The following is a 17,437-nucleotide window of genomic DNA, read 5'->3' as shown; positions in this document are numbered from 1 at the left end:
CAGATACCCAGGGAGTGCTGATGCCCAGGTACTGAGAGAGTGCTGATGCTCAGTTACCCAGGGAGTGCTGACACCCAGATACCCAGGGAGTGCTGATGCTCAGTTACCCAGGGAGTGCTGACACCCAGGTACCCAGGGAGTGCTGTTACTTTCACAGATAGCAATAGCCAAGTACCCACCATGCATTAACGGAGGTACCACAACTGTCCACAGTGCTCAAGCAGATGTATGAAAGTATGGAACATAGGTCTTGCAGTAGATCATTATACAACAATACAGGCACCTCTGACAGAGACTCAGCCAGGAGTTACAGGCCTTAGTCAGCTTGCGAAGGACAGGCTGAGAGGAGACACTGGGCCAGCACAGGCACTTCACACTTTCCTATGGATTCCCAGGAACTTGATCTCGCACACTATGAAGAGAAGTGCTAAGTGCTGGGGACTATAGGAGATCTGTAGGATAGCCGGCTCCAGCATTCTCAGTATAGACCTAAGCGCTAGGCCAGCCCAGAGACTGGCATGAGGTCTTATGTGGATGCAGGGCAGTCCAGAGGACAGACTGGGTTTCCTGAGCTCAAAGCCAACATCCTTCTCATGACGCCAAGCTGTCTCTTATAAAATATGTGACTTCAAGACTAGCATTCATAGGTCTAATCATTTCTGTTTGTTCCAACCACTGAAATTTAATTATTTCTATTTCAAGGTAAAAAGAACAAACTAATTGTTTTTGGCATTGATATGGGAGTTTTTACTATGTAGACAGTCTAGGCTGGGCTCAAACGTTTGATCCTCCTGCCTCAGCTGTTGGATTTCTGGGATTATAGGCATGAGCCACTATGCTTGATTTTCTAATCAATACTTAGAGAATTTACAAGCAATTTTAGAGGTTCAGTCCTGGGCAAGTTTCAGCCCTAGCAGAGTTCTTTAATTAATTCCTTTGAGATGGAAGGTGGCAGCTTTTGTATGAAAAGGTCCCAACAATATTTAGGTTTTTCAGATTCCTGTTGTAACCACTCAATTCTGCTGCTGTATCACCAAAGAAATCATAGACAGCACATAAAGGAACTAACATAATACAGCTGTGTTTCGAGACCATTCTTTACAGAATCTCTGGGGAACTTCATTTCATGCACCATGTGATGGCGGCTATTTAAACTACTGAAAACCATTCTTAGTCAGCAAACCATTCAACATTGGGGATTAGACTGGGTGTGGTGGTCTTTAATTCCAGAACTCAGGAGAAAGAATCCAGGTCGATCTCTGTGAGTTCAAAGCCAGCCTGGTCTGCATAGTGTGTGTTGGGCCAGCCAGGGACCCCACCACTACCATTACCAGCAAGAAAGATCTGACCCTCAGTTTGTCACTTGCCAACTTCTGCTCAAGGAAGGAGATCAGCACATATGCTATACTTCCTTCACCAGCGTCTTACATAAAGATGAGAAGGCCTAGGTCTGATATGATTTGGGGAAGTGACCTTGGGATGTCAGTTATATAGGATGAATGCAAACAATGAGCATAAAATAGATATTGGAGAATGAATGTATTTTTAGCATTCTTTAAGAGAAAATGTAGCACCTAGCTTATGAGAGAGCTCCCAATATAATCTATAATTCATGCAATTCTAAACATGGCTTTTATTCTGAAAACCAATTTCCAGATGATATAAACAAACAAACAAACAAACAACCTTAGAAGTCTAGCTGGAGAGAGCTGGCTGGGAGGTTAAGGGCTCCTCTCCCAAAGAACCTGGGCTCAGTTCCCAGCATGCCTAAGGAAAAGGAAGCTGGCAGTCACCTGTAACTCCAGTTCCAGGGATCCAATGCCCTTTTCTGGCCTTCATGGGCAACAGGCATGCAACTGGTACATAGGCATACACAGGCAAAATGACCATATGCATTTTGTTTGTTTAAATTTAGTAGTCTCCCATGAGGGAAATTAAGACAAAACTTTATTTTAACTAAGAACAGTTGCAGGGAAGAAAAGAAGTTTGAACACTGAGGGAGGAAGAGGCTTCTCCAGAGAGCAGAGCAAAAGCCAGCGGACAGAAGGCAAAGCTGCTCACCAGAGAGAAGCTGCTGTGACCGGCTCAACTGTGCATGTACTTAGAACAAGAGACCACGAGGAGATTGGTAAAGCACACTTGTGTGTGTAAGGGGCTGAAACCCTAAATGGCATATCAAAGGGCAAGTTGGAGCTAGCAGAGGCCACAAGAGGGATCAACGCTGACTGACATCTGCCCCTGGTTGTTCCAAAAACCTTGAGCCAAGGTATAGTTTTCCTCCCTTTAATTTCTAAAAGCTGAAACTCTCCAGCCCTTAGAAACAATGTAACCGCTTCCTCCCGTGCAGAGGGCATTCCATCACTTGGAGATACTAGAAGGCAGCTCAACACCTGCTGCTCAAGAAAGTGGAATCGATGCTACTGTGGCCTGGAAAAAGTGTCTCCATGGCCTTTCATGAAATCTATAGGTGGACATATGCTCTCTGCAAAGATGGAGACTATCTCCTATTCCTGTTACACAGACACGGGTGGAAAGAGTGGAAGAGAACTTCTTATCTAAAAGCCACAGGACAGCCGGGCAGTGGTGGCACACGCCTTTAATCCCAGCACTCGGGAGGCAGAGGCAGGCGGATTTCTGAGTTTGAGGCCAGCCTGGGCTACAGAGTGAGTTGCAGGACAGCCAGGGCTACACAGAGAAACCCTGTCTCAAAAAACCAAAAAAAACCAAACAAAACAAAACAAACTACAGGACAGTGAGCAGGCTCAGCCACAGGACAGTGAACCCACTCAGCTCCACTCAAAGTTGTCTACCCAGAGGGAGGACTTCAGGAGCTGTCTGTCTCAGGCAGTAGCGGAACCAGGAAAAGCTCTCCAGGTCCTAACTAGATCTCACATTTGGCTCAGACAACAGGAACGAGCTGTCAGATTTCAGTAAACAGTGCTCTAGAAGAGATGGGCCACTTTCGTAACCTTAGAACTTATTCACAGGCAGATCACAGGAAGAAGGGAGGCACAGAAGGAGAGCATGTAAGGAGAAAGCTTGTCACCTCACAGCTACTTTCTCAGTTCTAAGTCACAAGCACGTGGGAAGCCCCCACTCCAGGGTGGCCCAGGTTAGACAGTCCAATGCTATCCACACAAACAAATATTAAGTGCTTGAGAAAGAAATGGCTGCTGTCTTACCCTTCTCGCTCATCGTCTGTGTTGTAATAGACCTGTGAGAAAACAAAAGGCACATAAGGAAAGGAATATAACATGGAAGTCTGCTTGAGTTCCTTAACAGGCAAACTCTCTCAAGGTTAGCAGGGCTGTGTGTGTGTTCTATCAGCCTATAAAGAGTGACAAGGCACTTAGTCCCAGTTGTAACGGGAAGCAGGACAGTTAGACTCAACTATTTCTCTTCTGTAAGATGTGGAGATGACCTCATTCCATAGAAAGCACAGCTACATGCTTGAACGCTTTTTAAAAGGAAGCAGACACACACACACACACACACACACACACACACACACACACACACACNACACACACACACACACACACACACACACACACACACACACACACACCCTTGCTGGCTGTCCTCTCTGGACAAGATACAATATTCACTCTTTCCTCTTATAGCTTGGTTGCTATGGAATAAGACAAGATAGAAATCTACTCCATGCAAAAAGTATGGATATATTTATTACCACCTTATAGCATGAACATGGAATCACACACACACACACACACACACACACACACACACACGCCCCACGATCCTGATTGGACAGCTGCCTCATCACTGCATAGACCATTCTCCAGAAAGAGAAGAAGCTAGCGACATCTCTCCTTCAGACTGATGTCAGTGGCAGCACTCAGAATGGGAGGGGACTTGCAGCTGTCATGCTAGTTCTCAGAGCAGTCTTTTTACCCAAGGACTCTTGAGTCAAAGGAAAATCCATCAGTGCAAAATTAAAACCCCAAGTACGTGTGGCTAAAACCAGCTGTCGCTGATGCTAAGAAACATCTTTCTTTTCCATAGTTTTCACTTCTCCCGTGGGAGAGGAGATCTTAGAAAGGAAATAAACTTCTCCCACCTCAGAACTCTGCAAAGCTTCCTCACAGAGGACCCAGGCATCAGTTAGCATGTGAAAAGCCCTCAGCCCTCGGGGGGTGGGTACTTCTGCCCAGTCAGTACTAGATACTTTATGTTTTCTTTTTTCTTTTTTCTTTTTTTTTTTGGTTTTTCGAGGCAGGATCTCTCTGTTTAGCCCTGGCTGTCCCGGAACTCACTCGGTAGACCAGGCTGGCCTCGAACTCAGAAATCCGCCTGTCTCTGCCTTCCAAGTGCTGGGATTAAAGGTGTGCGCCACCATACCCAGCTGAACTTTATGTTTTCATTGAGCATTATAACTATTGAATATTTATTTGGTTTCTAATCCTTCCTTTCATTTGTAAATTATAACCATAGGACTTAGTTTTTGTATATTTGAAGGAGTATCCAATATTCTCCTTTTCCTCCAGATGAGAAATGATTTATCCATTCAAGGAGAGTTTTTAATTTACTAAGGAAACATTTGTTTGCAAGATCTTCATTTCTCTCCACTGGGCAAATGTATGAAGTTATTGATACAGTTCTCTCTCACCACAAGGTGGCAGTATGTGAACTGATAGAGTCGGATCGACAGAAAACTGATGAACTTTCTCCCCTGGCTTTGCCAACAATTTTCTAGTAACAGCTTACACCTTTCTTTGCCTTGGAGTCCCAGTATTCTCTCCCAAGACAGTCTTTTCTGTAAAAACCTACTTTTGTGTGGAATGATACTGACTTTGCTCTGCCACTAAATTCGAAGGAGAGCTGCGGTCTGCTCTGTCGGCCAGGAGGGCGTGAGAGCAGTCTTACCTGTCCGGTCCTCTGCAGGTTTGCAAAGTGAACATCTGGTATGAAGAGCACAGGCTGTGAGTGCAGGTCGGGCATGGTTTTGAAGTACGTGATGTCACTCTTCTTCTGTAACGGTATGGCGGCCATCTTCCCATCAGAGGCTGGATGCAAAGACAAAAAGCCCACGCACGAACAGGGTTACACACGCCTGAGAACTCTCAGCTATCAGCTTCGTCTTAGCCAAAATCCGTGATTCTCCCTCAAAGCTCTCTCAGCACCCTAGACGTGACCATGCTTTCAATGGCCTTCCTCAGTCCAAGCCAACAAAAGATACATGGGATCCTAGGAGAATCCACTCAACACGGACTGAAGCTTCCTCCTCGTCCCGCTGACCTGTGTGGACCCTGGAGACTTCTGTTTGTGCTCCACATGGAGGTTCCCCCGTCTCTGAACAAGAGCATGCACCTTCCCCTACAACCTGCTTCTTTCTGTCTGTCCTCTCGCTGGACCCTGCTGGCTGCAGTCCCCCCACGTAGCACAGTCAGTATGGGGGAGGGGTGACTCACAGTTGTTGCACTGGGTTTGAGGGGCCTGGCCCTTCCCTTTCTTCCTGTTCTGCTTTCTCTCTTCATCCCGGATTTTTCTTTCTGCTCCCTGATAGGGAAAACAAAGAGAGACCAACCAAGGTATATTATCAGAGGAGGCAAGAATATTGTCACACGTGCGCGCGTGTGTGTGCACACACACACACACAACATATGCACACACACATTCAGGCACACACACACACACACACAACATATGCACACACACATTCAGGCACACACACACACACAACATATGCACACACACATTCAGGCACACACACACACTCATCTACATGAGCTTGCCCACAAACACACATGCACACACTCCCATGCCATGCAGATGGCAAATAGAACCAGGGAAGCCGAGGCTGCCTCCCTCCCTGCAGTGCAGTGAGAACACACAGATCTGTGTGCAGCGCTTTGACCTTGGAGCGATGTCAGCTCACCCGGATCACCTCCTCTTCCTGTCTCTGCCTATTTCATGAACTTGATTATTGAATCCATGAGGAAAGAGCAGGCTGAGTTCTCTAACTCAGTGTCACCTGCTGAATAACTCACTGCTATTAATAGAATGGCCTTTCCCTGTGCAAGTTTTCCTCTGCATATGGTTATGAACTTAAAGAAAAAAATCACCACAGGAAGAACGGGCGTTCTTCTCTAAGTGGTGCTCACACTGCTCAGCACATGAAAGGACTGACTGATATTCTCCTATGAGCTTAGAGATGGTGCCTACCACACAGAAGACATATGCATCGACTTCTGTTCTTTGTAAATTGACTTTTTTTCTAAGAATTATTTATTTATTATATATAAGTACACTATAGCTGTCTTCATACACACCAGAAGAGTGCAGCAGATCTCATTAGAGATGGTTGTGAGCCACCGTGTGGTTGCTGGGATTTGAACTTAGGACCTCTGGAAGAGCATCACTGAGCCATCTCTCCAGCCCATAAAGTGACTTTTTAATATAGTTTCATAAAGTTATAATCCTGCTTCAATTACTGATCATCTGTCTGGACACTTGCGCCATTCGCTGCTCATCTTTCTTTTGGGCCATTTGTTAACTTATTTTCCTCTTTTGATCCCCAGTCAGACACATCCCAGCAGTTTCCTCTTGCTTTCTCTCTTGGCTTCAGGAGAATTACCCACAATGCCTAGACAGGTGACATTCATGGGACACCAAGCCCAAGCTTCTTCCCTAGGTCTTGGTCCATGTTAGCAATCCCTTTCCTCTGGGAACAGTGATGCATAAAGCAACCTTCAACCTTCAGAAATGGCCTGAAACTGGCAGAGAAAACACATTTGGCGAAATAAAATGCATTCCTCTCTGGGCAGGAAAGGAAAAGAAAGGAAAGGGAAAAGGAAAGAGAGGAAAGGAAGTCAAGGGACAAAGTCAAAATTGCTGAACATATTTCAAACGTTTGACACATAAAGTGTCAAATTCCAACTATATGAAAAAGATTTGAATCTATTCAAACACATGGATAAATATGAAATGGTTTGCACTAAGAATATACAGGTGGTTTGGTTCGAATTAAAAAGAATGAGATATACTTTTTGTTCACATTGACTCTTATAGGACAGCCCCAGTTCTGAGCAAGGCTAGGACGCAGTGCGGACTTGTCATCAACAGGAGCACCGTGGCTTTTGAGGGAGTTCCATGTTTCACCCAGATGAGACACAGGCAATTACAGCACACCTGTTACATACAGCCACCAGGGGGCAGGAGCTAGTGGTGTTTACGCTATTACACGAAAACCTGAGTGTCACTGATACTTACAGGTCATGGAAATTCACAGCAAGAAGGACAACATGCAGAAATACAGATACATCTGCTATATAATACTCATCAAAATATCCTAAAATTTTATAGAGCCTTTGCATTTGAACAAAGAGAAATGCTAAATGCCCCAGCATCACTCAACGCCAGGAAACGAACAGCAGCATCGCTTGCTAGGTGCATATGGGGCACTTAGCCGTGTGCTGGAAGCTCTGTGTAATTCAGTAATTCACATAAATAAGTGCAGGTCTTTATTGTCTACACACAAATTATAACTCACTCAAGACACATCCCAAGGTTACACAAATTCCTTTTTACTTTTTATTTTTGTATAGCCAACTTTTGTTTTGTTTTTAAGTGTTAGCGTTGTGTAAAAATATAGACTTGTCTGAATACTGCTGTGGTTCGCTTGTTCTTTTGTTCGTTCATTTGTTTGTTTGTTTGTTGAACAACTTTACACAGCTAAGGTCATTGAGAGATGCTCATCTGAGGAAATGTTTGTGGCGCATCCTCTTGATTGATGTGAAGGGGCCCAGCCTGCTGGGTTTGGTGTCACCATGGTCCTGGGTGTATATCAGGCTGAGCAAGCCAGGGGGGAGCAAGTTAGGACACAGTGGTCCTCCATGGCCAATGCTTCCACTCCTGCCCTGACGTCACTCTGTGGAGGACTAGGACCTGAAAGAATAAAATGAAATAAACCCATCTCCCACAAGCTGTGGTCACCAGCTTCACCACAGTGACAGAGAACTACGCGGACAGATGTGCTCAGGGAGAAAGTGCATCACCAGGTGGGCTTGAAGGGCTCCGGCCCCTTCCAATCCTAGGCTTCTCTGCGTTGTATCTGCATCTCTCTCATCTTCCTGTTCCTATTTTCACGCTGCGGTGCTTCACCAGCATGAAAAACTCTGGACTCATAAGCCAGGATAAACTCTTTTGTCCATAAGTTGTTGAGATCATGAGGTTTTATCATAGCACGAGAAAGGCAATGAATACAGATGGATACATCCAAAAGTTTTTACTCTTTTTTTTTTTTTTTTTTTTTTTTTTTTTTTTTTTTTTTTTTTTTTTTTTTTTGTATTTTTTTATTTGTACTATTTCTGAGAATAACCTAGGATCTATGTCATCCTCCTCTTCTGTCAAACACCAAACGATAGACGATACGGTTGTAGGGAAGACCCATAAGACCCAGGGTTCAGGCTCGGGAAACCACAGAGGACTCGCCAGTGGTCTTTGGGACTGAGGTTGTGGTAGAGGCTGTGGGGCTTGTGTTGGTAAAGCTGAAGACAAAGCTTTACCAAGCTAAACCACCTGGTTGAGGACTCGAAGACCATGCTCCTGAAGGAGATGAGCTGGTTCCCTGCCCATTCAAAAAACCTAGTCTATCAACCTTTTCCTGGGAGCATCTCTAAAGGATGAAGGAGATCATGCCAGCACAGAAGATGCCATGTGGACCAGGTTCAAGGCTTTGGTTGGTATTGGGGACTTCAATGGTGATGTTGGACTTGGTGTTAAGTGGTCCAAGGATGTATCCAATACCTAAGGAGATATCATCTTGACCAAGCTTTCCATTGTCCCTGTGTGGAGCAAGTACTAGGGGAGCAAGATTGTCAAGTCCCACTTTGTTCCACGCAGGCTGCTGTAGTTCTGTGCTGGTGCACCTCACTCACACCTAAGTTCAGGGGCACTGGCATTGTTTCTGCACCTGTGTCCAGAAAAGTGCTCCGTACGTCTGGTCCTAATGGCTGCTATACATCGGCCAGAGGCTGTGCTGCCACCTGGACAACTTCATCAAGGCCATCTACAAGTCCTACTGCCTCTCAACCCTGGGTCCTCTGGGGAAAGACTGTGTTCATCAAGTTGTCTCGTCAGGAGTTCATTAACCATCTTGTGAAAACTCACACCAGGGTTTCTGTTCAGAGGACCCAGGCTCCGCTGTGGCTTCCACATATAATGGTTTTCATACAAGGAAAATAAAGTGAATTCAATCTACTTAAAAAAGAAGAAAAGAAAGAATCGGGCTGGAGAAATGGCTCAGTGATTAAAAGCACTGACTGCTCTTCCAGAGACCCTGAGTTCAATTCCCAGCAACCACATGGTGGCTCATAACCATCTGCAACAGGATCCCATGCCCTCTTCTGTGGAGAGCTACAGTGTACTCAAATAAAAATAAAAATAAATAAATAAAAATTATATATGTGGAGTATAGTATTCAGGAAAAAAGAGACACAGTATTCTCTCTTGGGGATCTCAGTGAGATACAGAGAGACGCCCCTCCACCAAGGTCATCTTATTTCCTGGAATATTTGTAGCCAAAACTTCCAGAACACATTACTTCTACACATATGGCAGCAGACTACTTTTTGTAATTGATGCAATCACAGTTAACCCTCTGAGCGGTCACCCGACTCCTTGGCATCCCCACTCCTTAGCCCTGGGATACACAGAAACCCACCAGGAACACTACCGCTCGCTGCGTGGAACAAGTGCCAGCCATGTACCCACCATCTTTCAAAGACTTTAGGGCATGTAAAACAGGAGCTATTAGGAATGTGACATAGCTTCCGTTTTCAATGTTACAAGCAATGTTACACAAGTAAATGGTTCTTATAACTAACCACCTTTTCCAGGCTAAAGGCCCTGCCACATGACTTCAGAAAATAAAGCTTCGGGGCTGGCAGGGACTGCATACCCTCCCCTTCCCATCCTCTCTCACTGAAAGGCTGAATAGCTGAATGGAAATATCTTTGTTTTTAAACGGGCAAACAAATAGTATAATCAACCATTTTATCCTCTTAAAGACTCTGGGACATAGGCTCACAGCCATAGAAGAGCAGCTCTCTTCTGAAAGTGTGGGTGTTTGCTTGCTTGTTTGTTTACTTTTGGAGTTTTTTGAATGATCAGTTGTCATTCTGACCTTCTGTGTATTAGTTAGTCATTCACGCAAGGAGTCTGACTGGGACAGATCTATGCCTGCTGTGTGAGTCTAGCCATGCGCCTTGCGCCTTCTGACCTACATGTGTGTATGCATTCACTGTGACTGCTGTGTCAGTTGGCCTCTGGGCTCCGGAGGCCACCTAACTGTCCCTGAGGTCTGGGGCTGTACGGCTGTACCTGCATCCCTGTGCAGCTCTGTGACTGTGTCTTCCTTTCTCCCTCACTGATCATTTCCTCTCTGGTGTCACTGTTCTTGGCTCACCATTTCTCCTGGTGCTACTTCATAGCTAAAACAGGCATTGCAATGCAACAGACTGTTGGGCCTTTAAGAATGAAGGGCAGCAATGAATTGGCTACTGGCCTCTTTCCCTTCATCTTCCCCTAGCCTGGGTCGATACCAGTCCATGCCTGTGAGCATCCAGTGAGATAATTCCATCTTCGATACCTACCTTGGCATGTACATGTGTTGCGTGCATGTGTACCACAGTACATGCCAAGGCCAGAGAAGCACATGTAATACTCTTTATTGCCTTGGGACAGGTCTCTCAATGAACCTTGCCATTTAAGCTACAGTGAGTGGCTGGTCAGGGATCTCAGGGGACCCACAGCACTGAAGTCACAGGCACATGCAGTATGCCAGATTCTTACATGGGTGCTGAGGATTTGAACCTGCATCCTCATACTTACATTGATAGCACTATTATGTGGTGAGCCATCTCCGGCCTTTATTGAGCCTTTTTTTTTTTAAGTTCTAATTTTATTTATTTTTATTTATATTTATTTATTTATTTATTTATTGGTTTTTTTCGAGACAGGGTTTCTCTGTATAGCCCTGGCTGTCCTGGAACTCACTTTGTAGACCAGGCTGGCCTCGAACTCAGAAATCTGCCTGCCTCTGCCTCCCAAGTGCTGGGATTAAAGGCNTGCACTAGACTAGTCTTTGCTTCATAAGGTTAAGTTGTTGTTTTGTTTTNAAGATTTATTTATTTATTATATGTAAGTACACTGTAGCTGTCTTCAGACACTCCAGAAGAGGGCATCAGGTCTTGTTACGGGTGGTTGTGAGCCACCATGTGGTTGCTGGGATTTGAACTCTGGACCTTTGGAAGAGCAGTCAGGTGCTCTTACCCACTGAGCCATCTCACCAGCCCTTATTGAGCTTTTTAATAGTCATCCAGTGACCACTCTCCCATCACTCAGTTGGAATTATAGATACATGTGATCAGTCCTCACCACCAGTGTATCGCCTGTGTTTTTACATTCTGTGTCTAAAGTTTATTGCCTACTAGATTTCCAAAGAAGGAAGACTCACAGTGCGTGGGTTGTTACATTGTTGTTTATGTTTTATTTGAAGTTTGTGATTTTTCTATATTTGTTTACACTGGAGTTAATTTGGCTAGAAATAAAGTCCTTGGCCATGTTTATTTTATTTTATTTTATTTTATTTTATTCAGGCAACTGTTTTCTCCTAGTATAGGATTACTGTTCAAAAAAAAAAAAAAAATTGATGATAAAAATCTCCTTATTGTCCCTAACTGTTAGAAGCCAAGAAAAGTTTTCTGTCTTTTCAATGTATGAAAGCTATTCTTCCTTCCTTCCTTCCTTCCTTCCTTCCTTCCTTCCTTCCTTCCTTCCTTCCTTCCTTCCTTCACTCCCTCCCTCCCTCCTCCCTCCCCCTGAGATAGCGTCTCACTATGTACACTTGGCTATCCTGAACACAAATGTAGACCAGGTTGGCCTTAAGCTCACAGAGATCTGCTTGCCTTTGCCTCCCAGTCACTGAGATAAAAGGCTGACAGCTGTCACTTCATATAGTTAGCCTGAGCTGGTTTGTCGAGGACGTGGTCAGCACTCTCGTGGCGTGTTCTACTGCAGCATCTTTCACATTTGCTTCATTCCGTTGCTTGGTTGTTGTTGTTGTTGTTGTTTTTCTCGATGATCACTGTCTGTGACTCCTGGATCGTCTTTAGCTCTATCCTCTGACATTTTCAGTCTTCTCCTGCATAACTTCCTTCCATCTTTGAAATCTGTCCTCTTTTCCTAACTGTCCTTATGACTTTACTTGTCACATGGCTCAGGCATGGTTGCTGACAGCATAATCTTCTGAAAGAGTTGAGTTTTCATCTCTAGCTCTTGCCTGAGTTCCAGCACATTTCAATTCTCGGGCACATGCTTTTCAGGTCCCTGTTGACCCCACCTCTCCTGTTGTTTGATGCATTGGCTCACCTTGAGATGCTGCTGGGCTGTTTTTCATCTGCAGGGTGGTGATAGCTTTGTGTGTTCATTCATTGTCCATAGGGAAGCTGGTCTGATCTTGGACATGACAGCACTGCATGCTGAGTGTGTAAGAAGTAGTGAACTTATTATGTAGGTGTGATATCTACTCCCAAAAATTCTAGGTGAGGCCCCATGTCATACATCAAATGGCAAAGACTACCATGATATGTTCTAGAATATTATCTACACCCAATGAAAGGTCTAGATCTGTCATTTCAGCTGCATGTTCACCAAAGCACGGTATACTACAAACTGAATCTCCCCTCTACCCAGCCTCTGTGCTGACGTGACACTGCTGAGGTCATAAGGCTTATTACTGATGCTATGACAGTGAAAAGACACACGGGGGAGCTCTTCTCTTTCTCCCCCATGTGAGGCCAAGGGAGCAGGATGGCTCCTGGCAGCCAAGATGACCCTCCCAGGGACTGCACTCATTGATCCTAGGTTTTTATCCTCCAGAACCATAAATAAGTTTCTAATGCTCACACCACCTAACCTGGGGTACTTTGTTTTAGCAACCTGAGAACACTAAGCCATAGAGGAATGCCAGTCATTGAATTAATACTAAAACTGGTAGGAAACAAACAAACAAACAAACAAAAAAACCAGCAAGAGCCAAAACAAAGGGCAATGGACTGGTGGCTCCCTAACACACACCAGGACTTGAATGGAAAACTTCCCTTCCATGTGATAGCCAAATGACTCTCTAGACACGGCTAGACAAGAAAACGTGACAAGGGAAGACAGCCGTTAAAGAAATCAGTTCATCCTAACAGTCTCTTCGTGACAGACTGCCATGCTGGCTCACCTTGTCGCAGAAGACCTTGATCTGGCAGTATGCTCTGTGGATGGGTTTATTGCTGCGGTTGTTGTAGCTGTACGTGTCGATCTGAATCATCAGGGGAAGTCCTTTTACACCCTTTTGGGAGGAGAAATCTGTACTCAAGCAATTCACGGTGATAAAAATCTGAAGGAGGGAGAGAGGGAGGTAAGTTCACAACTGCCATATAGTGGACTCCCCAGGAGAGACGTGAGCAGGCACGAAGTGAGGGTCCCACGCGGACCTGTAAGGACAACTGAGAAATACCCAGTGCTCTCCCACAGAAGGTGGCCAGGTGCAAATCACATGGCGCAAAATTTGTAAGCAATTCGCTTTCACATATGACCTTGAAATAGACAATTTAAGTGACCTCCTAGAATGTACATCAGCAAAACCTTAATCATAAGTGAGGTTAGTAAAACATTATTTTCTCAATATATCAAAATCACCACTTCTAGGTGAGGGAAAGGGCTCGGCAGTTTAAGGGCGTTTGCTCCTTTGTGGAAGACTAGGATTTGATTGCCAGGAGCCAGCCACATGGTGTCACAACTGTTGTCACTCCAGTTCCAGGGGATACGGGGCCTCCAGAGGCTCCTGCATACACATGGTGCACATATATACACCCAGGCACACACGCGTAAATTAAACTATTCAATTAATTTAAAAAGTTGTCACTTCTAATAGTTATAACTTTCCCTAACCTCTGACCTTCAGGATAAAAATTAAATAAGAAAAAACTTCCTTTTTTAATACCATAGCACTGAAACCTGTTTATGTTTGTGTAGACTTTCTTCATTGCCTGGGAAGCATGATGTCTGGAATAATATTGTATTATTTAACATCATTGGTCCCTAACGCAATGCCTAGCAAAGAACTGACACTGAACCCAAGATAAATGGACGAATGACTGACCTCGACCTTGGCTCTAGCTGTGAACAGCTGAAGGGTCTTATCTAAAACATGCAATACTTTCAGCTCTCAATGTTCACATTAAAGTATCTGTAAGCCCTCTTTCCGCACAAGAAAATCTAAATCCTAATCTATTCCAAGTTATAAAGCAGTAAGAAGCTGGCAAAGGCAAGGAATGAATGAGGAGGGGCTAAGCCACAGAGTCAGCCTCCTCCTAGTAACTAGAGTAGTGGCGCACACCTGTAACCCCAGTAATCATAGGTGAGTCGGGAGGATCGCGGGGCCGAGTACAACCTGGGAAATGTAGCAAGATTATGTCCATTGGGCTTGAAGGGAACAAACAAAGCCCCCCTCTTACAGCATGTGGCAGCAAGAGGTGCAACAGAAAAATTTTAAAAACCTTCAAGCAAAAAAACAAAAGCAAAACCAAAATTTAAAAAAACATACACTAGAAATACCACCATTCCAATAGGGTAGAAATTTCAATCTGTTTTTAAGGGTTTTATTTGACTAATGGGAAAAGCAAAACCAAGTTTCATTATAAAGAACTGGTAGAGACAGAGGATGGAAGCACATGGACTGGAGGGACCCTCACGGTACACAACGGTGTGTCCGTCTGTCTAGGTTTGGATCTGCAATGCCCCCGAGACTTGAGTGAGTGCAGCCTTTAGGAGGAAGCCTGGCTGGGAACTAGGTCTCTGGGCCTTTGAAGGTTACAGACAGCCCCTGCCAAACTCCTGCTGTGAGGCCTCCCATCCACAGTGGACTGAGACCTTCCGAAACTCTGGGCAAAGAAAGACAAACGAAACACCTTCTCTCATTACTCTGAATCACGTGTTCTGGTCACTGAGACACAAAAGGAACACCATTCAACGGTGATTCTCATGGGAACCAGAGAACACTGGCGACAAGTGGTTACAGGAAACCAGGACATATATTATTATGTATAATCAAAAGTGTTGTTCCCCAGGCTTTTAAGGGACGTCAACAACTAGAGCCAGGCACACACCTTTAATCTCAGCACCTGGGAGGCAGAGGCAGGCGGATTTCTGTGTTTGAGGCCAGCCTGGTCTAGAGAGTGAGTTCCAGGACAGCCCTTGGGAGGATATCTAGGTTGCAGGAAGAGAGGCCGTCTTAGATCTCTTCCTACGTTCTGGGCTGCTCTGTTTGAAGCCCTTCAGGCTTTTGGTAATTTACAGCACCAGGCACCTCATTGCCAGAGCTTTAAGTCTCTGTATCTGGGAGCTCCTCCTTCAGGTAAGACGCCCATCAACTGCCCAGGACAGTTGACAAGTTTCAGTGATGTGCTAATTACAGCAACTCTGCCTGCTGAGCCAGGGGCTCCATCTTTCCAGCCACCACCAAAAACAAACAAATTCTGAAGGTCCCCTCCACAAGACATAATGTGCAGGTGCTTTGAGAGACGTGTTAAATATAAAGTTTTCCTGTTTGTTTGGCTTTGAGGCAGGGTCCTTCTATGTAGCCCAAGGTCACCGGGAACTTGGAAGTCAGTATTTGACCAGGCTGGTATTAAACTTGTGGTGCTTCGCCTGATGAAGCCTCTCTAGAATTAGAATTACAGGCAGATCCCCCATGCCCAACAAGAATGAATTAATTTTAGTTCCTTTACACCCAGACAGAGGCACAGGTACACACACATACATGAAGGGAAAGAATAAATGTATAAGGTAAAGCATGTTTTCATTTCCCTACCTCACTCACTCTTTATACATACCCTGCAATATCATGTTGTGTATTTTAAATATAGAAGACAAGATACCTTTAAATATATATACTCATTCACTCATTCATTCTTTTCCTTCATTTATTCAGTCTATAGGTATCCATAGAAACACACAGTGGATCAAATGGTGTTAGACATTAGAAATAAGAGATAAGGCAAGTCTACGTCATAGAGCTAACAGTTCAAGTCGGATGCAACAAGTTCTCAGGCAGTGGTGAGGTCCAAGAGATGTGAGGAGAGAGGCCCCAGGAACACAGAACCGAGTCCTCAGCCTGGAGGACATTGGTGAAATATAAGCCACAGAGACTCTAGGCTTTAACGGGGAAAGGTGGGGATGGGGTGGGGAGATGAGATCAACTTAAGATGTAAATGCCTGAGTGGTAAAGGCTGCTAAGAAAGTCTATTGCAAGGAGGATTCACCTACCAAGCCTCCAGAGGAGAAACATTGTATAGATAACAATCACAGTAACAGAAAATGCTACCTCCAGCCTTGGAAAGTCCCTAAATGGCAGAGATATTTTACTTAACACTCATTTAAGCAGCAGAGATCTTCAAATGTCTTAAGTCCCCTGAGGCCATGGCAGCACAAATATATAAGCTCTGGGCCCTGCAACCATGAAGGCAGGGGTGAGGTGGGGTGAGAGAAGCATGTGGTATCTTAAAGATGACAATAGCTTCATTGACCACTGATCCGAAGGTCAGGAAGGAGGTGTCCTTTTCTTGGAACACTTGACTTGTTTTATTGCTGGCAATGGGATGATCTTGGCCAGAATATAGTTTTGTGTTAGCAAATTAAATACTCACTCTGCTGAACTGTGTGCTTGTCCCTAATCCTGGCTATGCATTTCAGAGATCTTCCTGATAATCCACCAGGACCTCAATCCTGACTGTCCCCACCCTCATCAAAAGGTCTGCCTCGTAGAAAAGCCAGGGTTCTGGTGGATATGCCCGACCTGACTGAGCTTTCATGGCTAACTCACTGATTTGGCCACCATTCAGGGTGGGTCTGTAGGATAGGTAGGAAGAAATGCTAATTATGGTCTGTCAGCTCTAAGTCTGACCTAAGAGCTAGAGCAACAGATCATGGCTATTTACAAGGAAGGACCACTTAAGTCGCCTAGTCATCTAAAGCCAATGATGAGGCAACAGACTCTCACTGGCAATGTACTACAATAGACTCAATCGTCCTTGGAATGGCTATAAAACTCAGTCACCCAGGACACAAGATTCCTAAAAGCCAACTGAGCTCTATCTGGAGATATTTAGATTCAATGCTCTTTAAAACAGAAAGGGTCTCCACAGAAGGCCCAGGGTGGCATCCTGATCCCATAAAAGGTAAACCACAGGAGTCTGTTTTCTGTGCCACATCTCCCGGGCCAGCACAGCAGGCAGGCAGGCAGGCAGGCAGGCAGACAGGCAGGCAGGCTGGCAGGCAGGCTGGCAGGCAGGCAGGCAGGCAGGCAGGCAGGCAGGCTGGCAGGCAGGCAGGCAGGCAGGCAGGCAGGCAGGCAGGCAGGCAG

At 45.0% G+C, this 17,437-nt stretch overlaps 1 protein-coding gene across 1 annotated transcript in view; it reads right to left on the bottom strand.

Annotated features, from left to right (window-relative positions):
- Positions 1–17,437, bottom strand: part of Grhl2 (grainyhead like transcription factor 2) — a 129,728-nt gene that overhangs the window by 22,328 nt on the left and 89,963 nt on the right. Inside the window, exons 9-12 of the mRNA XM_021216524.1 lie at positions 13,253–13,411; positions 5,433–5,520; positions 4,888–5,027; positions 3,183–3,214 (exon numbers count right to left, since the gene is read on the bottom strand). Of these exons, the coding sequence (XP_021072183.1) occupies positions 3,183–3,214; positions 4,888–5,027; positions 5,433–5,520; positions 13,253–13,411 (419 nt within the window). The remainder of the gene's footprint in view (positions 1–3,182; positions 3,215–4,887; positions 5,028–5,432; positions 5,521–13,252; positions 13,412–17,437) is intronic.

This window comes from Mus pahari, chromosome 17 (genome assembly GCF_900095145.1).
Source record: "Mus pahari chromosome 17, PAHARI_EIJ_v1.1, whole genome shotgun sequence".
NCBI lineage: Eukaryota > Metazoa > Chordata > Mammalia > Rodentia > Muridae > Mus > Mus pahari.
This window is presented reverse-complemented; position numbering and strand designations above follow the sequence as displayed.